This window comes from Protopterus annectens, chromosome 11.part0 (genome assembly GCF_019279795.1).
Source record: "Protopterus annectens isolate FY-2018-M chromosome 11.part0, PAN1.0, whole genome shotgun sequence".
Classification (NCBI taxonomy): Eukaryota; Metazoa; Chordata; order Ceratodontiformes; family Protopteridae; genus Protopterus; species Protopterus annectens.
The window spans coordinates 523,769,023-523,795,242 of record NC_056745.1 but is presented as its reverse complement, the minus strand read 5'-3'; the positions used below and the strand labels follow the sequence as shown (position 1 = coordinate 523,795,242).

The 26,220-nt window shown below is 44.8% G+C and overlaps 1 protein-coding gene across 3 annotated transcripts in view; it reads left to right on the top strand.

Annotated features, from left to right (window-relative positions):
- The window catches only part of RAP1B (RAP1B, member of RAS oncogene family), a 1,113,130-nt gene that overhangs the window by 731,066 nt on the left and 355,844 nt on the right, over positions 1 to 26,220 (top strand). For all 3 annotated transcript variants that reach the window (XM_044088033.1, XM_044088031.1, XM_044088032.1), the window contains one exon: positions 1,159 to 1,302. In XM_044088033.1, coding sequence (XP_043943968.1) covers positions 1,159 to 1,302 — 144 coding nt within the window. The remainder of the gene's footprint in view (positions 1 to 1,158; positions 1,303 to 26,220) is intronic.

The following is a 26,220-nucleotide window of genomic DNA, read 5'->3' as shown; positions in this document are numbered from 1 at the left end:
CTTACCTCTTCCCTTTGTGTTTTCCATGCAGATAGGTGTTCATTTTTCTTGCTTTAATAAAGGTACTGGGATAGTTTCTTGCTTTAATGAAGGTACTGGGATAGTTAAATACTAACATCCGGGTTACTCAAAGCTTTGTTGCCAGTTTCTTTTGAATGCTTTCTTATCCTCCTTATGGTCCTAATAGCAAGCCCTTTTTTTTTTTGCTTCTTTGCTCTCGTTTTGTGTGTGTGTGTGTGTGTGTGTGTGTGTGTGTGTGTGTGTGTGTGTGTGTGTGTGTGTGTGTGTGTGTGTGTGTGTGTGTATACACACACATACATACATACATATATATATATATATATATATATATATATATATAAAACATGTATATGTACAAATATATACATATACACATAATGAGAGAGATGAAGCCAGAGAGCAGCTTGTTTGTACCTCTTTTAAATCAATGCACTTGGTGTGTATCCTTTTTTTTTTTCTGTTTTCAAGTTTTGAAAAGCCAGTAATTCTGTTTGCTATCTGGTCTTGATGCCCTCATGTCTTCCAGTCAGTTTAATAGATTGGTTTGGATAAGAGTCAGCTGCTCTCTATATATCAGAGAGCAGGCTCCAACTTTCCCACTAATATTTGATGTCCGTTACCTTTTTTTGCATGGTTAAACAAATTTGGAGATAATGACTGGCACATTCTTAAGTAAATTTTTTCTTTACCTCATGTCAGGGCTCTATACCCACATTGCTCTGTGATTACCATTGTGATATATTTCTTTGTTGTCTGTGGTGCCTGCAGGTAACACAAACGCCTCCTAGAAGCAGCTTCTGATTTCTGGGCATAAGGTGTTTGTTCATTGATGTCCATAAAAAGGCATATCTTTTTTGGAGGGTTTTGGAATTGCACTCTTTCAAACTACATGCTATTGCATTTTAAGGATGTTCAACATCCCCGAGTCTGTTTATCCAACAGAGTTACACCACTACCTACCTGTTTCAAGTTGTGGTTGGATTTGTTTGCGCATTTATTTTAAAGAATGCTAAAAATGTGCAGAAACAACTCACTTTACATGTGCTCCATTTTCATGTTAGTAGAGTCTACATATACGACACAGTGAATGTTGTAGTTCTTTGTAGTGTAACAAATGCTTTGTTTTTTTTTTTTCAGGTACCAATGATACTAGTTGGTAATAAATGTGATTTGGAAGATGAAAGAGTGGTAGGAAAAGAGCAGGGACAGAATTTGGCAAGACAGTGGAATAACTGTGCTTTCTTAGAGTCCTCTGCAAAGTCAAAGATTAATGTTAATGAGGTAAGTATTGAATGTAGATTTAAAGTAGTATTTATCATGTTGCTTAAAATTTTCACAAAGATTTGATGCATGTTTTTCTGCAACAGTAAGGATTTTTCACTTTTTGAGGTGGTAGGTAAATTATCATAGCATGAGTAGGTAGTTATGCAGGAAAAACAAGCTAGCGTACTATCCAGTTCTCGCCATGGGGAATGTAGTGGACAGTTGGAATGCCCAAGCAGGAGCAAATGGGCTTGCAGCCCCAGTGGAATGAACTGGCCAGTTGGGTACAAGTAGAGAATCTGTTGAGCAGGCACGTATGCAGAGATAGAGTTAAAAGGCATCTGAGCCTCAAGTCTATTTCCACTTTCCTAATACCTACCCCTAGGACTTGCCTGTGTGTTTTCAAGGAGGGCCAGGCCATTCGTACCAGGATGAATTTGTGAATAACTGTTCATTTGTCCAGCTTTTGTTTGTAAAGGTAGACAGTGTCACAGTGCTTAATTTGGAGAGGGAGCGTGCTCCAGGGTATGGTTAGGGTGCCACCCCCCAGCCATATTTGTTTGTTGGAGTAGATTTAGATCTCTGATCCTAGTGTTAGCTAGATTAATTTATTGAGGTATGAGAGTTATTGGACAACTGGATCCCTTATAGATCTATAAGGAAGGCACAAGTCACCCTGTACGGAGTCAGAGTACAAAAACTTAGCACACGGGCAAAGCCTCCAGTCTTTTCTAGTAGTTAGTGTTTTAAGCCCCTGATATTTAGATACAAACCTCTGGGATCTCTCCAATTTATGTATGCTAAAGTAGGTACATACCAACAGGGACATCATACTCAATGACAGATGTAAACAGTGTGGAATGAAAGGAGGTAAAGATTTACTTGTATCTGAAAGATGTTCTTCGTGTTTCACTTTTGCAGTCATCACACTTGGGTTATCCTGCCAGAGGTGGCCCTCGGTCAGTCTGAATACCAGAAGGTTAGTATTTCTGCGTCAGTTGCTGTCGCTCCAGGACTGACGTCAGGTCATCAGTGGTATAAAATTAGGCAGCTGACACCATTACATCAGTCTTTCTTGCCGGGGAGCCCAAAGCAAAAGCAGTTTTGCACAAGTGCCGGTCGGCCACTACCTGAGTTTTTGTTTCCGAATTGAAGTTGAAGTCTTTTAAAGTTAAGTACCCCGTTGGGAATCCTTTTTTCTTGCTCTAGTCATTGTCAGAAAAAGTTAACAATTGTCTCTACTGTGGAAAGCAAATATCACACTGAGACTTCCATTCTTACTGCATCACCTGTTTAGGCCCAGACCACGATGTCCCTCACTGTCACTTTTGTGCTTTGTTCAACACCAGAACTATATGTCGTCGGGCCCTGGGCCCTTATTGTAGCTAAATATTTTCGCTCTCAGTCCTCGTATTCCAATATGGCTTTCTGTAAGCCATCCAACTATCGATCTTCTGAAAAAACGTAAGGATAAAGACAGAGGCAGACCGCACCGGTCCAAAACTGCCGACGACGCTTCCATTAAGCTAGTCGTCAGTTATCTGGTCCTCAGTGAGATGCTTTCACAGCCCCTGATGCCTGCTTCTGTGGATTTGCAGGCTGCTACCGAGATGCCTCTACCTTGGATGGGTCCGGAGCTGCTGAGCAGGCACCGACTTCAGAGGAAGTTCTTCGCACTATTGATACTTGACACAAACCGACGACCACTTTTGCGTTTTCAGGTCTTTCTAAAACTACAGAGTTTCTAAGGCCCAGGGTACGAACTACGCCTATAAAACCAATCCAAGCTCAGGCACCTGCTTAAGTGCCTCACTCTCAAATGGTTAAAGTGGCAGAAGACCGTATTGTGCTTATTAGGGTAAGCCAGGCTACCCCTTCCAAAAGAGACTTGTCCCCAGTAGTTTTATCTGAACAGGAGTCCAATGACTCAGAGGTTTCTGAATATGAAGACATGAAACCCCTCTCTGCTTATGAGGATTCCGATGCAGAGGAATCCATTCTTTCTGCCTCTTCTCCTGAGGATTTTTCATTTGGTGAAACCCTACGTACTTTAAGGGAGCATTTCCAATGAGAATGTCAGGACTATCCTCAGTCAAAAGAGACTCAGGGAATTCTTAGATTTACCACAGCACAGACCTTTAGCCATTCCTCCTGTCCTGAATGTTGTAGGTGATGTTTTTATGGAATCCAGTTCGACTCCTGACACCCTTCCGCCTCCTCCCAGGAAACCTGACAGGTACTACAGAGTCCCTGACTCTCTCAAATTCCTTTTCAAGAATCCTACTGCTGACATAGAGGTCATCTCCCAAGGACCTAAAGGAATTAAAGCAACCTCAGCTAAGAATCCCACTCCCTCAGACAGGGATTCCCGAGTTTTAGACAGATGGGATAAAAAATTATACACCTCTGCAACTCTTGCTATTAAAGCACTAAATTGTCAGTTCCACATACTGAAATAGCAGCAGCATACCACGGAACTCCTCAAACAAAAAAAAGTCTTCCTGTTCTGCTTGTGCAGAAAATAATGAATTACAAGATCTTATGCATTCTGCAAGCCAAGTTACTAAGCACACCTTGCAATGTGGCTTTGATGCCCTAGAAGCATCTTGCAGGGCAGCAGACACTGGTTATGTCCTTAGAAGGCATGCTTGGCTTAAGGAGCAGACCTTGCCAGACCATGCCAAATCAAAATTATTGGACGCACCATTGAACAAAGACAATTTGTTTGGCACCAAGGCAGAAGAGGTCTTAAAAAAGATGGAAGTAAAAGCTTAATCTGTGCAGACCGACTTTTTACAGGTCCAGCCCCGGAGGTTCAGTAGTAATTGCCCCTCCAAGCACTGGTCCTTTCCGGCCCCCTCCAGGCCAGCTCAGCCTGGACCCAGGGGAAGCAGACCACCTAAACAGCAGTCCCAGGAAATGCAGAGATCAAAGCTGTGGAATTTCCTCCTCTTCAAAAACAGGGAGTGCTAAGCCACTCACTTATGGTAAGAACTCACAATGACTTTACACCTTCACCCCTTACCTCTGCCCACCTTTGCCCTTAGGAGGAAAACTCTCCTTCCATGCAAACAACTGGGCCACTATTACCAAAGACTGATGGGTCCTCAGCATATAGTGTCCCAGGGATACAAATTTTATTTCCACACACTGCCAACCCCAAAAGGGTTCCCAGATCTTCCTCCAAACCAGTGGGTAGAGGCCAGAAAGCAAGTCCTTTCCCCCCTCTCCATGAGGGCAATATAGCATGTTCCTGCAGGCCAAATAGGCCAAGGTTTCTATTCCAGACTACTCCTGGTACCCAGAAAAGAGGGCACCTGGTGCCCAATCTTTGACCTATCCATTCTAAATACCTTTCTGGTGATACCAAAATTCAAGCTGCTCACCCTCCAGCAGCTTCTTCCTATGCTTTCCAAGGATGCTTTGTTAGCCACCCTAGACCTAAAAGAGGCCTACCTGCACATCCCAGTCAGGGAATCATGCAGGAAATATCTACGTTTCAGGGCAGGATCTATTCACTTTCAGTTCTCTGCGCTTCCCTTTGGCTTATCCACTGCTACCAGAGTTTTCACAAAATGCCTGGCTCCAACCATTGCTTTTTTGCAGACAAAGAAATATTCAAATTTACCCCTACTTAGACAATTGCCTGATTCAGGCAGACAGGAAAAGCTGTTACAGCACCTGACCTTTTAAAGGACCTACTGACCTCCTTGGGGTATATTATAAAACAAAAAGAAATCAAAACTAGTCCCCACATAAAAAATTGTATTCCTGGTAGCAAGCCTGGACACAGCATCCCAGATGGCATTCCTTACTCCAGAAAAACAAGTCTGCTTGACAAGCTACTTCTCTCAACTAGCCACCAGAACCCAGTTATCCAAAAGGAAAATCCTGCAAGCTCTAGGGTTCATGGCCTCCTGCATTCTACTCATTCCATATGCCAGACTGCATATGAGGAAACTACAATGGTACCTAAAAAGCCTTTGGTGTCAACACTCTCAAGACCTGGAAACTATCATACCTATGATACCCTGTCTAAGGAAAGCTTTTCTTTGGTGGGCAGCAGCATGCAACCACAACGAGGGACTTCCCTTCTCACAATCTCACGCCGCCCAGACCCTCACCACAGACTCATCAGACTGTGCCTGGGGTGCACACCTGGACAGCACATACATTCAGGGCCATTGGAGCCCAAGTCAAATACATCTGCACATCAACCAAAAATAAATGCTAGCTGTTCAGCATCCCCTGACAGCCTTCAGACCCCTACTCTCCCCAGGGCCTTCAGGAAACAAAATAGACAACACCACAGTGATGTATATCAACAAGCAGGGAGGGGACTCACTCTTATCCTCTCTTCAAGCTCGCTGTGCCCTTTTGGCACGTGGCCTCAGCCATGCAAATACACCTGCTAGCACAATTTCTGCTAGGCTCCCTAAACTCTCTGGCAGACAACTTAAGCAGAAACCTGCTAGACCCACACGAGTGGCAGCTAGACCACAGAACTTTCAACCTTGTAACCCAGAAGTGGGGCACCCCGAAGGTGGACCTCTGCCTTCCACTCCAGTCATCAGCTCAGCAAATTCTGCACCAGAGAACCTCACAGCAAGGCATGGAAAGTGGATGCTCTATCCTTCCAATGGGTAAACCTCTTGATCTGTGCATTTCCCCCTCTACCACTCATCTCGAGGGTACTACTCAAAATAAGGGAGGAAAAACCAAGGGCAATCTTGATTGCCCCAGACTGGCCACACCAGCACTGGTATCCACTGCTACGCAGCCTGTAACCCCTGCCACCAAGGCACCTACTTCAGGTCCCAACACTCCTGACCCAGAAGAATGGAGAATTCATGCATCCACAATTACAGACCCTGAACCTGGCAGCCTGGCTTATTCCTTGACCTCTCCTCAAGCTGCCAGCCTGAGCAAACATGTCCTAGATGTTATATGTGAGGCCAGATGCCCCAGCACTAGAAAATCCTATGCTAACAAGTGGGAAAGGTTTTGCACCTGGATCCAGGCCAAGGGAGCCGAAACAGCACAGCCCTCCCTACCTCTCATCCTGGATTACCTAGCAGACCTACTACACAGGGGTCTGTCCTTCTCTACTATTAAAATTCATGCTTCTGCCATCTCTGTTCATTACAGCACAGAGCCACCTCTCTTCTCACACCCCTCTCATCACAGTTCCTAAGAGGGGCTAACAACTTAAGGCCACCCAGAACAGCTCCTACCCCAGCTTGGGACCTTAACTTTGTGTTGGAAAAGCTCACCCTACCCCTTTTTGAATCTGCAGCTTCAGCAGAGTTAAAATTCCTCTATTGGAAAACAGCCTTACTTTGGCCATCACTTCAGCTAGAAGAGTTTCAGAGCTACAAGCACTCATGGCTGTAGAGCCCTTCATCATTTTCCATGCTGACAGGGTCTTCCTCAGGACTAACGCATCATGCCTATAGTGGTGTCCGATGTGGCTCTCAACCAATCCATTCATTTGCCCACCTTTTTTCATGACCGACAAAACAAGGGGGAAAGGATTCTGCACTCTCTAGGTGTGCACAGACAGCTCAGAGCGCATCTGGATAGGACTAAATCTTTCAGAAGAACTGACCAATTGCTTCACAGCTGGGGCAGAAGGCAAGGCCATATCCAAACCTCCAAATGGATAGCACACTGCATCAATTTCTGCTACAAACAGCACACGGAACTGCCCCCAAAGGGGGTCCAGACGCATTCCATCAGGGCAACCTCCACTTCAGCTTTTCTCAGAGGGATACCCACCAGGGACATCCTGGAGGCTGCAACATGGACTTCTGTTCATACTTTCACCAAGCATTACCACCTGCCTGTTGTCTCCAAATCCAGGGCAGGCTTTGCCACCTCAGTCTTGCAGAGCATCCTAGCCAGCCCCCAGTCTTCTTGACTGCCTCCACCCTTTTCTTCAGCTTTGGGAATCAACCCAAGTGTGATGACTGCAACAGTGAAACATGAAGAACATAGTACAGTTGTGTACACTTACCATAAATGTAGATGTTAGAGTGTATTCACTGTTGCAGTCCTGGTTTCCTATTCTCCAACCCTCTTCTCTCTCTCCCTCTCTCCTTCCATTGAATTTTTGGTATTTACTTTCTACTGGTTGTGGTCTTCCTCCATAACCTAGCTCCCTATTTGGAGGCTCCTGACAGTTGGGGCAAGAAAAACTGATGTAATGGCATCGGCTGCCTGATTTTCTACCACTGATGACCTGATGTCAGTCCTAGGAGCGACAGTAACCAGCGCAGAAATACTAAGCCTCTGGTATTCGGGCCGACTGAGGGCAACCCCGGGCAGGATAACCCAAGTGTGATGACTGCAACAGTGAATACACTCTTAACATCTACATTTATGGTAAGTGTATACAACTGTACTATATTCCTTTAGCCATGAGCTGTGTAAGGTGGAGTGATTTCCTAACAACCCTTGCAATGTAATAATGAAACATAAGGGAGCTGCCACCCATATATCCATGTCTTGCACAACACTTTTGTTTTGAAGTGTGCTGTTATATATGCTGTAAGTAGGAGCTAGGGTAGGGGGTGCTTACCATATGCTACAGTGTTGATCTTGACCCTATTTTTAGTTCATCCGCTATTGATAAGTAGTCTCCTGTTGTAGTGCACGTATGTCAGAGGAAAACTTGCCGAAGGCTGCTAGTTTAAATCCATTTAATAACTTTAACCAGAGGTCATAATTTGATTATTGTTGATTGGAAAAGTAGGTACTGAATAGCAGAGACCCATTTATTGGACTTTGTCTAAAATAGGCACAGCGGGGGCAGCAAAAACTTTCACTAGTATGGGAAAGTCTTGAAATGAGAGATGGTGACAGTCTTTTGTGAAACATATGTGATAGTTAAGCATCTTATCATTTGCTGATTCGTACTGGATCTCTCTAAAATGACACGTGGTGTTTAGCCAGTTGATAAAACTAATGTACATCCATGTTGGTGATGGAAGGATTCCATTCAAAGTACATACTTCTGAATTTGTGACATGCACAGAGAGCTCAGTCATGTCTCTTCATATCCCTCAGGGTTTTGCATGCCAGGTCATTTACACCAACATGGACTTACCACCATACTGTAATCATATTTGTCTGATTTAGGGATCCTAAAGGCCCTTGTAATTTTTGCATTCTTAGTTCTTGAGTGACACCTCACTTTTGTCCTGATTTTGTCCTGCTACACAAGTGTGCATTCTCTATTCATGGAGTCACCACTTGCAAATGTATTTCTATTTCTGTTTTTTTTTGGGGGGGGGGGTTTGGAGACCTTGTACTGTCAGGCCACCATATCTTCAGGAACCCATCTTGTGCATCCTGCCCAAAAAGAAGAGATAGAAAAGGGTCCTGAGAGAAAGATGTAATTTTGGTCCCTGGGCTTGAGAGTAGTGGGTATGGAGGGATGCTGGCACACCACCTGACAGCAGTGTGTGTGCTGCAACTGAGGATTCTGGTGATGCCCTCTCAAGGCCATCATCCCTTCTTGAGCCCAGCTTGCTTTTCTGACCTAAAATTTCTGAGTTGACAGCTGGTTTTGGTTCTTACCATTGGCAACTTAGCCTGACTCTTGAACTGCAGTACCAAATGCGAGGATACCACCTTAGTCCTTGTGCACAAGGAAGTCCCCATAGTCATTAGGCGGAAGTCCAGATTGCCTATCTTCATATTCAGGCCTTTGAGATGAGATGGCCATTCCTTCAAAATCAAAGAACCAGACATCCAAACCTTAGTCATCCACCTTGCCATGCTCTGTACATTTATCTGCAAGTAGCAGGGAGAATCTTTGCATTCTACTGACCCTCCCCCACACTCCCTCCAAGGATTTGTTCTTGCTAGCTTAGGACTTTGTGACCTTTTATTCGAAGCTTGCAGCCGAGACAAACCAGCTTTTGGTGTCAAGCATCCCACATCAGAAGAGAAGGGGAACCCTTTCCATCAGAGGAGTGGAAGCTGTCTGACATATTACAGGAGTAGCTGACATAACTTTTCAAAATGTCTTCACCTCTTGGTTATGTTGCTGATGTCTAGGACATGCTTTCCTCCTCATCATCCCTAGAAGATGTTTCATTTAGACTGTGCCTAAAATAAAGGATAACTTTAAATGAGGGGCTAAGGAGGCATTAGACAACCAGAAAAGATGCATTGACATTTTGGTTTTAGATAACTCTAAGCCATTAATTTCTCAAGCGTAAGGCTTTACAGGATGCTTTTCTACTGGCACTCCTAGAACCAGACTCCCTCCACTACAGTTAGGAAGGCAGATATCTACAGGGTTTAGGATTTCTTTATATATTTCCATACAATCTACATTGCATACCTAACAGTGTGTCCATAGGTACTGAGAAATTGTCTAGGCTGGTTCCAACCCATGATATACTTCCAATGATTAGAAGAGCAGAATCTTGGACTGCTTTAAGAAGAAAGTTTATTCAGCAGCAACTTTAGCCATCCGAGCTCTGAATTATCAAACTCATATAGTATGCTATCAGACTAAGCTCATTAACCAACTGAAGGGTAAAGCAAGGGAAGTCTGTGACAGTACTGTGAAAGCAAAACTTTTGGAATCAGACTAAACGGTTATACAGGTGAGTACGCATGTCATTAAATGAGGTTGTGTTGTAGCTGCATGATCCACTTCTGCTGCCAAAGAGTCAGTAAATGGAAAGTCTGCCTGGTTGACGAATATAGCCCCTGGCAGTGGTTGTCTGAGAAGAAACTACTTAATGTTTCCATAGGTAAGAATTTGCTATTTGGAACCCGCTGCCCCCATGAAGTGTTGTACAAACTGGAGGAAAAGCAAAAGCCCAGTCTGTTACAGTTGCTTCATTTCAGATCCCAAAAATTTAACTACCCGTTTAAGAGTTGACCCTACTGCCATCACCAGAGAGAGGGTAAGGAGGCAAAGACTAAATAGGGCAGCCGCAAGAAAAAAATTGGCAAGGAAGTGAAAAGGGACACCGAGGGACCCCCAGATGTTTTTCGTGTTTCACTGCTGCAGTCATCACATTTGGGTTATCCTTGCCAGGGTAGCCCTCGGCCAGCCCGAATACCAGAAGCTTAGTATTTCTGTGTCAGTAGTATAAAGTAAAGCAGCCAACGCCATTACATCAGTCTTTCTTGCCATGGAGCCTGAAGCAGACGCAGTTGGCACAAGTGCCAGTTGGCCGCTACCTGAGTTTCGTCTTCCGAATTGAAGTTGAAGTCTTTAAGACAAGTACCCCGTTGGGGATCCTTTTTTCTTGCACTAACAGATGTCAGAAAAAGTTAATTCTCTCTCCTGTGGAAAGCAAATACCACACCAAGGCTTTTATTTTTACTGCGTCACTTGTTTAGGCCCAGACCACAATGTCCTCCGTTGTCACTTCTGTGCTTTGTTCAATGCCAGAACTATCTGTCGTCAGGCCCTTATTGTAACTAGATATTTTTGCTTACAGTCCTCGAATTCTGATATGGCTTCGGTAAGCCATCTGACAGCAGATCTTCCAAAAAAACGTAAAGATAAAGACAGAAGACCGCACAGGTCCAAACCTACCGACGAAGCTTCCGTTAAGCTAGTCTTCAGTTCTCCGGTCCTCAGTGAGCCACTTTTGCAGTCCCTGATGCCCATTTCTGTGGATTCGTAGGCCACTACCAAGACCCTTTCTGAGTCCAGTATACAGCAAAACTCTTCTTTGACTAAGGATCGTGCGGTCATCTCTACCTTGGAAGGGTCTGGAGCCGCTGAGCAGGCACCAGCTTCAGAGGAAGGCCTTCGCACTAAAGATTCTCAAAACAAACCAAGGTCTTCTTTCGCGACCACCGATGATCTTCGTGTTTCACTGTTGCAGTCCTCACATATGGGTTATCCAGCTCCCGGTAGCCCTCAGTCAGCCTGAATACCAGAGTCCTTGGTATATGACGTCGGCTGACGCCAGTTGTACAACTGAAGGCAGTACGTCAGCTATAAAGGGAGGCAGCAGACACCATTTCCTCAGTCTTTCTTGCCACGGAGCCCGAAGCAGATGCAGTTCGCACTAGTGCCGGTCGGCCGTTTACCTTAGTTTCATTTTCTGACTACCAAGTTGAAGACGCCTTCAGATAAGTACCCCGTTGGGGATCCTCTTTTCTTACTTTAACGAATGTCAGATAAAGTTAATAACTGTCTTGCCTGTGGAAAACAGATTCCGCACCGTGATTTCCATTCTTATTGTATAACTTGTTTGGGCCTTGAGCATGACGTCCATAACTGCGATCTCTCTGCTTCCTTTAACCCGTGTACCATATGCCGTAGAGCTAAGATTTTGTGTAAGCATTTCGGAGTCTGGCCTAAGTTCGTCGGTATGGCATCTTCTGGTCTCCCGACTTTGGATCTTCCTAGGAAACACAAAGACAAGGACCGCGACAGGCCTAGGGTTAAATCTACTGACGACGCACCGGTGAAATTGGTTGTCAGCACAGCAGTAGTCAGTGAGGCGCTTTCGCAGCCCCTGCAGTCCGCAGATTTTCAGCTGCAAGCCTATGCCGAGACCTTTACGGAGTCCTCCATGCCGCAGGCTGCTATTTTGTCTTCAGACACTCCGCCTGTCGCCACCTTAGATGGGTCCAGAGCTGCTTTGCAGGCACCGTCAGAAGCCGGTGCCACTTTGCAGTCACCGGCTTCTGACACCTCTTCTTTTCAACATGAGACCAGAACCAGACCGACTACCTTAGCTCAGACTTCTGCAGTTGCTAGGCCTCCCGAGTCCCTCCAGATTACTAGTAAACCTTCCAGCTGCAAACCTACTCACAAACGGGCGTCGGCCTCCCCTCCTGTACCTCAGTCCCAATTGATAAAGATGGCTGGTGATCTTCTTTCCCTAATTAGGGGCTCTCAACCCCCCCCCTTCAAAGAGGGCTAGGGAATTATCCCCTGATGTTTTGCCTGTCTCAGATTCTGAGATTTCCAGTATGTCTGCTGATGAAGAAGGAAATTCTCAGCTTTTCTCTGCCTGTGAGGATTCTGATGCTGAGGACTCTATCCCTTCTGCCTCCTGTCCAGAAGATTTTTCCTTTGGGGATACTTTGAATACTCTTAGGGAGCATTTTAAATGTGAATGTCAGGATTTTCCACAGTCTAAGAAAAGAATCGGGGAATTTTTAGATTTGCCCCAGCATAAGCCACTGGCTATACCTCCAGTTTTGGAAGTTGCGGATGATGTTTTCATGGAAAATTCTTTAACTCCTAATTCTGTTCCTCCTGCCCCCAGAAAACCGGATAGATATTACAGGGTTCCTGAATCTCATCAATTCCTTTTCAGAAACCCTACTGCTGATCCAGAAATTATTTCTCAAGACCCTAAGGGTGTTAAGGCTACTATTTCTAGAAACCCTGTGCCTTCTGATGAGGAATCTAGGGCCTTGGACAGGTGGGGTAAAAAAGTCTGTACTTCTGCAACTCTTGCCATTAGATCCGTGAATTGTCTTTTTCACATGCTTAAGTATCAGCAGTATATGTTGGAGGCTATTAAGGCTAAACTTGGAGATATTCCTTCCATGACGGAAAACAAAGATTTACAAGACTTACTGAATTCTGTCACTTTAGTTAATAAGCATTCACTTCATTGTGGTTTTGACACGGAGGCTTCCTGCAGAGCAGCAGCCACTGGTTCCGTAATTAGAAGGCATGCTTGACTCAGGGAGCAGCCTCATTCTGAACCAGTTAAGTCTAAATTGCTGGATGTTCCTTTGCACAAGGACAATCTTTTTGGTAATAAGGCTGTGGAGGTACTGAAAAAGTTGGAGGATAAGGCAAAATCTATGCAAGCTGTAAAAGATTTCCTTCAGGTTCAGCCTCCTCTGTTTAGTAGGCATTACCCTTCCAAGAATTGGTCTTTCCCTGATCCTGGCAAGCAGGGTCGCTCTAGGCCTAGGGGTTTCAGATCTTCCAGAGGGCAGACTTCTGACCCTCAAAAGGCTAAACAATGGCATTCTTTTGCTAAATCAGGGAGTTCTAAGCCAGCTTCCCAAAGCAAGCATTCTTAATGACTCCGGCCTTCTTGTGCCTACCTCTGCGGACCCTGGATTTCCTTTGGGGGGGGGTTAGCCAGGTTCCCAGAGGTATGGTCTACCATCGCAGACAAATTTGGGTGCTCTTTATAGTAAACCAAGGTTACAAGTTTTACTTTCACACCTTCCCTGTTTTACAAGGGTACCCAGACATACCCAAAACTCTCAAGGCGAGGTAGAAGCTCAAATTTCTTCTCTACTGACTATGGGGGCCATAGAGCCAGTTCCTGCAACTCAAGCAGGCCTAGGTTTTTATTCAAGACTTTTTCTGGTTCCCAAGAAAGGGGGCACCTGGCACCCTATTCTGGATCTGTCCATTCTAAACACTTTTCTTGTGATTACCAAATTCAAAATGCTCACCTTTCAACAATTACTGCCAATGCTGGGCAAGGATTCATGGCTGGTAACTTTGGTTCTCAAGGAGGCTTATCTGCACATCCCAGTAAGGGAAAGTTGCAGGCAGTTCCTTCGCTTCAGGGCTGGGAAGCAACATTTTCAATTCTCTGCATTGTCCTTTGGCTTATCTACTGCTCCCAGAGTTTTTACGAAGTGCCTGGCTCCAGCCATTGCTTTTTACAGGCAGAGAAACATTCATATTTATCCTTACCTTGGACGACTGTCGCATTCAAGCAAACTTCCCAGATTTCGTGAAGAACACACTCACCTCTTTGGGTTACACACTCAACGAAAATAAGTCAAAGTTGGTTCCTTCAAGGGAGATTGTTTTCCTGGGACGAGTCTGAATACAGCCACCCAGATGGTATTCCTCCCTCAACAGAAGCAAGAAGATCTTTTTGCTTACTTCATGAACTTGGCAAGCGTGACCCAGTTCTCTGCAAGGCAATTCCTGCAAGCACTGGGGTTCATGGCTTCATGTATGTTGATGATCCCATATGCAAGGCTGCATATGAAAAAACTTCAATGGTACCTCAAGAACCTTTGGTGTCAACACACAGAAATAAGACTTGATTCTTCCCCTGATTCCCTGTCTACAAATGGAGTTCCTCTGGTAGGCGACAACCTGTTGTCAGAACAAGAGTCTGCCTTTCCGCTCACCGCCTGCCAGCCAGACTCTCACCACAGACGCCTCAGATTTATTTTTATTTATTTTATTTTATTGACATTTGTTAACCGGGTTAGTCCAACTGGGCTAATAGGCCATTTTCAGTGGAGACCCGAGGAGAAAAGCTCCAGGTTACAAAAAAATAATGCAATAAACATGAATCTCAAACAAGAATATTAATTAAAAATTACTGTACAATTAAAAGATTTGTACTTCAGTGTAGTAGAGGGTAGAGTATACAAAAGAGAGCAAAGTAAGCTTAAAATTTAACACTGAATGCAAAGTGCCTAATCTATTAAACAAACTATCCAAAGTCAGGTAGAAATCATTTGGAACATTTTAACATATAGTAGAAATAGGAGTGGTTATTAACCTAGGTTGGGTCATGGCAGGGACAAGTCTTAGTGCTAAGAAGATACTGTTTAAGTTCTTTTTTAAAGTATAGAGAGTGGGAAATGGAGCGTATGTGTATAGGGAGTTTGTTTCAGGCTTGGACAACAGAGCATTTATAGAGAAGTTTCCCAACATTTCTTTTTGGATGGTAAGGATCTAAAAGTTGCTGGTTAGAGCTGCATAGGGTCCTGGAAGAGGAGTAGTAAGATATCAGGGGTGAATAGAGTAGGGCAAGAAGATGGTTTGTATATAATAGTGTGTAATATTTGGAATTGTAGTAGTAGGAGTTTTTGGGGGAGTTCAAGCCATTGAAGGGCATTTAGGGCTAGGCAGTGGTGAGACATGTAAGGAGAGTCTGTAACAAATCGAGCTATCTTGTGGTATGTCTTTTGTAGTTTGAGCATAGTAGTAGACTGGATGTTAGAATAGGGGCTGCATAAAAAAGGGAGGGAAGGAGGAAGGCTTGAGCCAGGGAGAGTCTAGCATTTACATTAAGGAACTTTTTATTGCGATATAGTAATTCTAGTTTCTGGTGGGTTTTTTTGATACAGTGAAGTATGTGAGGCTTAAACTTAAGTTCATCATCAGTGATGACTCCCAGGAGCTTTGTTTGGGGGTCAGGTTTTATGATAGCGTTGTTGGAGAATGTAATGGTAAAAGTGGACTTGTGGTGAGAGAGGGACTGGGGAGAAGGAGCAAGAGCTTAGTCTTTTTAGGATTAAGAATGAGTAAGTTGTCAGCCATTTTTCAGTAGATGCAAAGATATCTTGGGTTAGTGTGAGAAGTTCAGGGACATTGCTAGAGGTGGAGATAAGAGTGGAGTCGTCAGCGTATTGGATGAGGGAGGCTTGTAGACATGATTTATGTAGTTCGTTAATAAATACATTAAATAGGAGGGGACCCAAGATGGAGCCCTGTGGAGACACCAAATGGGAGTGGAATATAAGGAGAGCAGGAAGACAGCCATTTTACTGATTGCTGCCTGTGAGAAAGAGAGCTGGAGAACCAGGATAGAGAGGTAGTTGCAAGGTTGAGATTAGCCAGTTTAGTTAGCAGCAGTGGGTGAGATACTGTACCAAAAGCTTTGGATAGATCAAGGAAGAGACAGGATATGAGTTTGTTGTCACGGGCTTCAGAAATAGTATGAGTTAAATGATAGGAGAGCAGTAGTTGTGCTATGGTTAGGGCGATGCTGGAGGAGATAGATGAGAAGTTGTGAATGAAAGCATTTCTCAAGTATTTTAGAGAAGGGGACAGGATGGCGGTGGGTCGGAAGTTAGATGGATCTGATGAGTTTCCACCTTTATGGAGTGGAATTGTGAAAAAGGATTTCCAAATGAGAGGTACAGTGGCTTCTTGGATTGACCTGTTGATGAGAATAGATATATAGATATAGGATATGCTATAGACACGACTGCTAGTTGGAGGAAGCTAGAGGGGAATGTCAGTAGAGGGAGAGCAGGGTTTGTTTCAGAAGAAGAGTTTTGATATAGGAAGTGGAAACAGCTTGAAAGGAGAAGAGGTTATTAAGTTGGTAGGAGGGATAGTGGATGGCAGTAAACTTAGAGTTGGAGGGAGTGAGTTTTTGGATAGTTTCAATGAAATGTCTATTGAGGAGGGTAGCAGTCTCAAGAGGAGATGTGGCTCTCCATGTTGCATGGGGGCTCATCTGGAGGGCAGGGGGGCATACGGAGCACCCAGCAGATTCATCTGCACATAAACTTAAAAGAATTGATGGCAGTGCAGCAGGCCTTGCTGGCTTTCAAGGATCTACTCTACCCTGGGACTCTGCTAATCAGGACAGACAATACCACAGTCATGTGGTACATCAGCAAGCAAGGGGGGGACTCACTCTTACCCCTTGTGTAGACAAAGCATGAGACTATGGTCAATAGCAGCATCCATGAGCTTACATCTAATAGCCCACTATCTTCCAGGGAGGCTAAACTCCTTGGTGGATCATTTGAGCAGGCATGATGTCCTTCAAGGATGCATCTGCAGTCATCACATATGGGTTGTCCTGCCTCAGGCAGCCCTTCGGTCGGCCGGATTCCAAAGTCTGGGTCCGGCATCGGCTGATGTCGCCCTTTCCCCGACGTCAGAGTGCCTGGGGTGTAAAAGCATCAGCCGACGCCATTTTCCTCCGTCTTTCTTGCCGTGTGGTGCCCGAAGCAGAAGCAGTTCGCAAGTGCCGGTCGGCCAGCTCCTGTAATTCAGCTACCGAAGACTTCAAAAGCTAAGTACCCCTTTGGGGACTCTTTCTTGCCTCAGCCGATGTCAGATAAAGTAAATAATTACTTAACTTGTGGGAAACAAATACCTCATAAGGATTTCCACTCTTACTGCCTCCCCTGCCTAGGCCCAGACCACGACGTCTCGGCCTGTTCAGCATGTGCTTCCTTCAACCGACGCACTCTTAGACGTCGGGCGGAGTTTGCAGAGGAATTTTTTAGGGCTAGTTTTTCGTACAATATGCCGTCGGAGACTCCGACTTCACATTTAACAAAGAAACAGAAGGACAAGGACCGACACAAGCGGGCCGCGGTTTCGGCTGAAACCACGGCCAGGCCTACCGCAAGTGTCTCGGTCTCGGCTGAAACAGAGTCCTTGGTACTTCCGACCCCCAAAACCGCTCAACCGACTACCTCGGCCCCGGAGGCCCCTGCTGAGTCGGTTATTGAATTTCCTTCAGAAACTGGTGTCTTGAAAGCTTCCGACACCATTCCTCTAGACAAAACTACACTAGCATGTGGTGCAGCCAGGCCTCCTGCATCCATGTCCATAAAGGCATTCACCAGGGCTAAAGCTGCTAAACACACAAAAGCTATGCCTCCCAGGGTTATTCCTCAGGGACCCACTACAAGTTCACAGATTCTAACCTTAGCAGAGGACCTTATTTCCTTAATTAGGGGCTCTCAACCTCCTCTAGACAAAAGGCCCAGGGTTGAGCCCTCTGATCCCCACTCCTCAGAGGAGGCGTCTGATGGCTCTGCTCTCTCGGACTACCAGGAGGAGGCTTTTTCAGCCTACGAGGACTCTGATGCAGAGGAATCTATCCCCTCGGCCTCCCCTCCTGAAGAACTATCCTTTGGGGAGACCCTTCACACTATGAGAGAGCATTTCAAATGGCAGGGCCAGGAATTCTCTGATTCCAGGAAAAGATTAAGAACTTTTCTGCATTTACCTCAGCATAGACCTTTGGCTATTCCTCCTGTTTTGAATGTCATTGATGATGTTTACTCTGAGTCTAGCATAACCCCTGACACACTTCCCTCCAGCCCCTGTCAAACCCGATAGGTACTACAGGGTCCCGGACTCGCATCATTTTCTTTACAAGGCCCACTCTGCTGATCCAAAAACTATTTCCCAGGGCCCAAAAGGGGTTGCAGCTGCCACAACTAAAAATCCACTCCCCTCTGAAAGGGAGTCCAGGGCTTTAGAGAGATGGGGTAAAAAAGTGTATACTTCTGCTACTCTTTCTATGAGGGCATTAAATTGTCAATTTCATATGATACAGTACCAAGAGTATTTGTTAGATGAATTGCATAAGAAACTGTCTTCACCTGAACCCCTAGATCGCAAATCACTTCAGGATCTGGTACATAACTCCCAGCAGGTTAGCAACCATTTCTTGCAGTGTGGTTATGATGCATTGGAAGCTTCATGTAGGTCAGCTATGACAGCTGCAGTCATACGTAGGCATGCTTGGCTGAAGGAACAATCTCTGCCAGACCATGTTAAAGCTAAGCTTCTGGATGCTCCACTGGAAAAGCAAAAGTTATTTGGCTCCACTGCCCAGGAGGTCTTAAAGAAATTTGAGGAAAAGGCAAAATCTGTACAAACAGTCAAAGATTTCCTACAAGTCCAACCACCAAGATTCAGCAGAAATTGGCCTACCAAGAATTGGTCCTTTCCGGACACAGAAAGATTTCAGAGAGGCAAGAACAGGCGTGCGAGAGGTGGAGGGCAAGCTAGAGGCTCCTACAGAGGACGTCAATGGCAGCCTCCCAACCAGAGAGGTATTGCAGGACCTACAACTGCTGCACAAGGACAGACTCAATGACTTTGCTTTGACTCCGCCAACCAGGGCTCAATTAGAAGCACCTTTGGGCGGAAAGCTTTCTTTATTCTCAGAAAATTGGCACAGTATTACAAGAGACAAATGGACACTGCAAATAATAGACGAAGGATACAGGTTCCATTTTCACACATTGCCAAAAACAAAAGGCATGCCAGACCTGCCACCAAATCAAAGGGCAGAGGCTTTGAAACAAATCTCCAACTTAATGCAAATGAAAGCTATAGAAAAGGTTCCTTTTTCAGAACAAGGCCAAGGATTTTATTCCAGACTATTCCTTGTTCCAAGAAAAGAAAATCAATGGAGGCCTATTCTCGACTTGTCCACACTGAATACTTATCACATTGTGCCAAAATTCAAAATGCTGACTCTACAGCAACTCCTTCCCATGCTGGGCAAGGGGTCTTGGCTGGTGACTCTAGACCTCAAGGAGGCATACCTGCATGTCCCTATCAGACAAAGTTGCAGAAGACACCTTAGATTTCTTGCAGGTTCAGAGCATTATCAATTCTCAGCATTGCCCTTTGGCTTATCTACTGTGCCCAGAGTATTCACGAAATGCCTGGCATCAGTAATTGCACACTGCAGACTTCAGGGGATTCAAATATACCCATATCTGGACGACTGCCTTATACAAGCGGGCAGCCAACAAACTTTGGTAAAGGACTTGAATTATGCCATCCACCTACTGCAGGCCTTGGGATATACAGTCAGCATTCACAAATCAAGACTTGTTCCATCCCAAAGAATAACTTTTCTGGGTGCGGATCTAGACACAACCACCCAAATGGCTTTTCTCACAGAAGAAAAACAAAGACAACTACCGGATTACTTCAAGAATCTGACAAGACAAACTCAGCTGACTGCAAGGAAAATCCTGCATGCCCTGGGTTACATGGCATCTTGCATTCTTCTGATTCCACAAGCAAGGCTGCATATGAGGAAACTACAATGGTACCTAAGGAGTTTATGGACTCAGCACAGTCACAGCTTAGAAACGTTGATCCCACTCATTCCATGCCTCCAAAAGGAATTTCTGTGGTGGGCTCAAGCAAGCTAGTCAAACAGGGGTCTGCCCTTCAGCAAACCAATAGCCAGCCAAACTATTACAACCGACGCTTCAGACCACGGTTGGGGAGCACACATGGAGGGCAGATGTATTCAAGGACTATGGTCACAAAAGGAGCTACGCATGCACATAAACCAAAAGGAAATGCTGGCAGTGATGCATGCAATCGAGGCCTTCAAACTCTTTCTGCATCAAGGCCACCTGCTAATAAGGACAGACAACACCACAGTTATGTGGTACATAAACAAGCAAGGAGGCACCCATTCCTACCCTCTTTGCAGACTGGCAATGAATCTATGGGAACTTTCCTTGAAACTCAATATAGAGCTGCAATCCCAGTTTGTGCCAGGAAAAGACAGTATACTGGCGGACGCCTTAAGCAGAAATATCATGGATGCTGCACCCAGACATCTTCCTACAGATAACACAATCATGGGGAAGGCCGGACATAGATCTTTTTGCCTCCCCCCACAATCATCAGCTGAAGAAATTCTGCTCAAGGACATACCACCCACAAGCATGGAAAGTGGACGCCCTCTCTTTCAGCTGGAGAACTCTAACAGTGTATGCATTTCCACCTCTTCCATTAATGACCAAGGTCTTACTGAAGATCAGGACAGAGCAGCCAAAAGTGATTCTGATAGCTTCGGACTGGCCAAGACAGCACTGGTACCCACTGTTAAGGAGCATGTCACGCACGAAACCATGGCCTCTTCCTCAATGGCCACTTCTCCTGACACAGCACAATTACAAAACTCTCCATTCCACCCTGAAAACCTTGCAACTAACAGCCTGGAAAATACCTTGACTCCTCCTCAGGATAAGCTATCCAAGAGAGTGAAGGATATCATCATGGAAGCTCGCCTTCCACAAGAAAGGCATATTCAGCAAAATGGAAAAGATTTCACACTTGGAGCACCTCAAAGGGCCTAGATGCGACAGTGATGAACATGGCACACATCCTGGAATACTTGGCAGAAATGCTCCACAATGGCCTGTCTTACTCTTCCATTAAAATTCATGCTTCAGCAATTTCAGCAGAGTACAATACTGATCCACCTGTCTTTTCTCATCCTCTCCTAAGACAGTTTCTAAGAGGAATTAAAAACATCAATCCTCCAAGGAAACCTCCAGTGCCTACTTGGGACCTTAACTTCGTGTTGGAAAAACTAACTCTGCCTCTCTGAGCCAGCAGCATCTGCAGAACTACAGTTCCTGTCTTGGAAGACTGCCTTCCTTCTGGCCATAACCTCAGCAAGAAGAGTATCTGAGTTACAGGCCCTCATGGCAGTACAGCCATTTCTTATTTTTCATCAGGGCAGAGTCTCATTGAGAACCAATCCTTCATTTATGCCAAAGGTGGTATCCAGGGTCTCATTAAACCAAGCTATTCACCTGCCTACCTTCTTTCCAAATCCACAAACCAAAGGGGAGAAACTTCTGCACACCCTGGACATACACAGACAGTTGCGCTACTACTTGGACAGAACTAAAAGCTACAGAAAAACTGACCAGTTGTTGGTAACATATGCTGCTGGTGCACAAGGAAAAGCAATTTCCAAATGGACAATTTCAAAATGGATAGGGAATTGCATTCGCTTTTGTTATTCCTTTCATGGAAAAACTGTGCCAGCTAACATTAGACCTCACTCCACCAGAGCCACAGCCACCTCCACAGCCTTCTTAAGAGGGGTGGCTACCAAGGACATTTTAGAAGCTGCTACATGGAGCTCCGTGCATACATTTTCCAAGCATTACAATTTACATTTATATTCCAGATCCAGAGCAGGCTTTGCTACGGCAGTCCTGCAGGGCATTTTAGCTACACCATCCTTTACATAGATCCTCCACCCCCAGATTGGCTATGGTATTCTACCCATATGTGATGACTGCAGATGCATCCTTGAAGGACATAGTACAGTTTTGTACCTACCATAAATGTAGATGTCCGATAGGTATGCATCTGCAGTCAGGGTTAACCCTCCCTCCTTGCCCTCTCTGGTATTTATTGGGTACTTTCCCCTCTCATAGCTAGCGGGGGTTATCTATTATGGTGTATTTGTTTTATATATGTATATATATATATATATATATATATATATATATATATATATATATATATATATATATATATATATATATATATTTCTGTGCATGTTTGGAATTTATTGCATTTCTCCAAATTTAGCCTTCCTTTGAGGGCACCTGGCATCTGGGGCAAGAAACACTGAGGAAGATGGCGTCGGCTGACGCTTTTATACCCCAGGCGCTCTGACGTCGGGGAAAGGGCGACATCAGCCGACGCCGGACCCAGACTTTGGAATCCAGCCGACCGAAGGGCTGCCTGAGGCAGGACAACCCATATGTGATGACTGCAGATGCATACCTATCGGACATCTACATTTATGGTAGGTACAAAACTGTACTTTCTGGATCCTCACCAGTGGCAACTGAACAGTAACATTTTCCATCACATCACTCATCATTGGGGTACCCCACAAGTGGATCTTTTCTCCTCTCACACCAATCATCTCCTTCCAACCTTTTTCACCAGGGAGTTTCACAACAGAGCTTGGAGGGTGAATGCGTTGTCCTTCCCATGGACACATCTCTCAGTTTATGCATTCCCTCCTCTGCCTCTTCTTCCCAGAGTGCTGCTAATGATAAGGGACGAAAAACCAAAGGCTATTCTGATAGCTCCAGATTGGCCCAGGCAGCATTGGTATCCCCTCCTTCACAGTCTTTCCCAGGCTTAGCCTTGGCATCTTCCCCTGGTACCAGATCTGTTGGTTCAGGGAGGGGAAAGTTCCTTCATCCTCATCTTCAAACTCTGCATTTAACTGCCTAGCTAATACCTTCAGTCTTTCCCAACAGGTGGTTGAAGTTCATGAGGCCAGGTGGCCTAGCACAAGAAAATCCTATGCAGATAAATGGAAGAGAGTTTGCTCTTGGATACTAGCTAAAGAAGAAGACTGTTCTCATCCTTCTATTTCAGTCATTCTTGACTACCTAGCAGGATTTCTTAATGGTGGACTTTCTTTTTCTTCAATCAAAATTCACACTTCAGCAATTTCGGCTCATTGTTAGTTTGAGCAACCCATTTTTTCTCACCCCCTGATGAAACAGTTCCTGAGGGGAGCTAGTAATCTTAGACCTCCTAGAAATGCTCTTACTCCTGCTTTGGATCTTAATTTTGTCCTGGAAAAACTTACTCTGCCTCCCTTTGAACCAGCTGCCTCTGCAGATTTGAAGTTTCTATCCTGGAAGACTGCTTTCCTTTTAGCTATTACTTCAGCTAGAAGAGTATCTGAGCTGCAAGCCTTAATGGCAGTAGAACCTTTCATTATTTTTCACTCATGTCGGGTTTCTCTGAGAACCAGTCCCTCCTTTATGCCTAAGATAGTTTCCAGTTTAACCCTTAACCAGTCTATTCACCTGCCTACATTTTTCAACAATCCCCAAAGTAAAGGGGAAAGGATTCTGCACTCTCTTGATGTGCATAGACAGCTGAGATTTTACTTGGGACTAAATCCTTTCGAAAATCTGAACAGTTATTTGTTAGTTTTGCTCCTGGGGCTCAGGGTAAAGCTATTTCAAAACAAACCATCTCCAAATGGATTGCTCATTGTATTCATTTTTGTTACCTGCAGCATGGAAAGGTTCCCTCTCACGGTATTAGGACCCATTCTAGTAGAGCAGCCTCTACCTCTGCAGCCTTTCTGAGAGGTGTGCCTACTAAGGACATTCTAGGAGCAGCTACTTGGTCTTCTGTCCATACTTTCACAAAGCATTACAATCTACGTTTGTTTTCTAAATCCAGGGCTGGTTTTGCCTCTGCAGTTTTGCAGGAGCTCCTTACCAACCCTTAATCTGCGATCCTTCCTCCCCCCTTTGTCTTCTTACTGGGCTTTGGGAATCAACCCATATGTGAGGACTGCAACATTGAATACACTCTAACATCTACTTTTATGGTAAGCGTACACAACTGTACTTACTTCGTGTTTCACTGTTGCAGTCATCACATTTGGTTATCTGCCTGCAGGTAGCCCTCAGCCGACCTGAATACTAGAGTCTTCAGATTTGTGCATCGGATGATGTCACTTCTTCCATGACGTCAGGTCGTCAGGGGTATAAAACATGCAGCCAACATTACATCACTCTTTCTTGCCATGTGGTGCCCGAAGCAGAAGCAGTTCGCAAGTGTCAGTCGGCCGACTCCTGAAATTTTAGTTTCAGACCTGAAGTCTTCAAAAAGATAAGTACCCCGTTGGGGATCCTTTTTTCTTGCTCTAACCGATGTTAAAAAAAATTAACAATTGTCTTGCCTGTGGAAAGCAAATACCTCACGGAGATTTTCATTCTTACCGCGTCACCTGTTTAGGCCTTGACCCCGACGTCCCTCTCTGTCTGTTTTGTGTGTTGTTCAACACCCGAACTATTCGTCGTCTGGCTATTTTTGTAGCTAAATACATTCATTCTCGATCTCCATACTCCAAAATGGCTTTAAGCCATCCGACTACTGATCACCAGTAAAAAACGTAAGGATAAGGACAGACAGAATACATAGGTCCAAAACTGCCGATGCCGCTTCTGATCTAGTCGGCAGTACTCAGTGAGGCGCTTTCGCAGCACCTGATACCTGCTACTACAGATTTGCAGGCCTCTACTGAGACCGATTAGGAGTCCAGTATGCGGCGATAGGATTCTTCGACTATGGAACCTGCGGATGTCTCTACCTTGGATGGGTCCGGAGCCACTGTGCAGGCACCAGCTTCTTTGGGTGTATTCAGGCCTACCGATTTTCATATCAAACCGACGACTTCGTTTCAAGCTAAAAATACCGAATTTCTCAGGCCTAAAGCTCGCACTAAGCTTAGAAAACAGACAACCAAAGCGCATTCTCAGGCCCATATGCCTCAAAAACAAATGATTAGAGTGGCTGAAGACCTTATTACCTTAATTAGGGGAAGCCAGCCTTCCCCCTCTAAGAGAACTAGAACTGATTTTCTTTCTGATTTTTCTGATGAGGAATCTGATATCTCTGATGTTCTTCGTGTTTCACTGTTGCAGTCATTACATTTAGGTAATCTGCTGGTAGGTTGCCCTCAGTCGGCCTGATTAACAAAGTGTTGGGTCCTGCGTCGGTTGCTGTCTCTTCTTCCATGACGTCAGGTTGTCAGGGGTATAAAACATACAGCCGATGCCATTACATCAGTCTTTCTTGCCGCACGGTGCCCAAAGCAGAAGCAGTTCGCAAGTGCTGGTCGGCCGACCTCTGAAATTTTCATTTTCGAGTTTCAGTACTGAAGTCTTCAACTAAAAGCTAAGTACCCCATTTGGGAAACTTTTTCTTGCTCCTTACCGATGTCAGTAAAAGTTAATAATTGCATTGCTTGTGGGAAGCATAATACCTCATAAGGATTTTCATTTGTACTGTATTCCTTGCCTAGGCCCTGATCATAACGTACGTTCCTGTTGGTTTTGTGCTAGATTTAATCAACGCACTATTAAACGTCGGTATATTTTTGCTTCTAAATATTTTCGTTCACAATTTAACTATCCAGATATGATGTCGGTTAGCAATCCGACTATCGGAATACCTAAAAAACGCAAAGAAAAAGACAGACCATCGAGGTCCAAAACTGACGACGCTTCTAAGCCAGTCGCTAGTTCGCTGGTACTCAGTGAGGTGCTTTCACAGCCCGATACCCGCTACTTTGATTCACAGGCTTCTGCTGAGACCCATTCGGAGTCCGGTATGCCGAGAGATGCTTGAAGTATTGAACCCGCGGATGTCTCTCCCTTAGATGGATCCGGAGCCGCTGTGCAGGCACCGGCTTCTGAGGGTGTTTTCAGACCTAAAGATTTACATATTAAACCGATGCCATCTTCAAAACTAAGGCCAAAATCTACTTCTGTATCTAAAAAAACGACACGTGGGCCATGTGTGCAGGCCCCAATCCCTAAAAAACAAATGATCAAAATGGCTGAAGATTTAATTACCTTGATCAGGGGTAGCCAAACCCCCTCCTGCTAAGAAGCCTAGGGTAAGGCACTGACTATCAATCTTCAGATCAGGATTCTATTTCTTCTGATTCTTCTACTGAACAGGAATTATCTATACCTACTTATGAGGACTCTGATGCAGAAGATTCCATCCCTTCTGCTTTTCCCCTTGAGGATTTCTCTTTTGGAGAAACTTTACATACCTTAAGGGAGCATTTCCACTGGGAAAGTCAGGATTTCTCTGAATCTAAAAAGAGAATTAGGGAT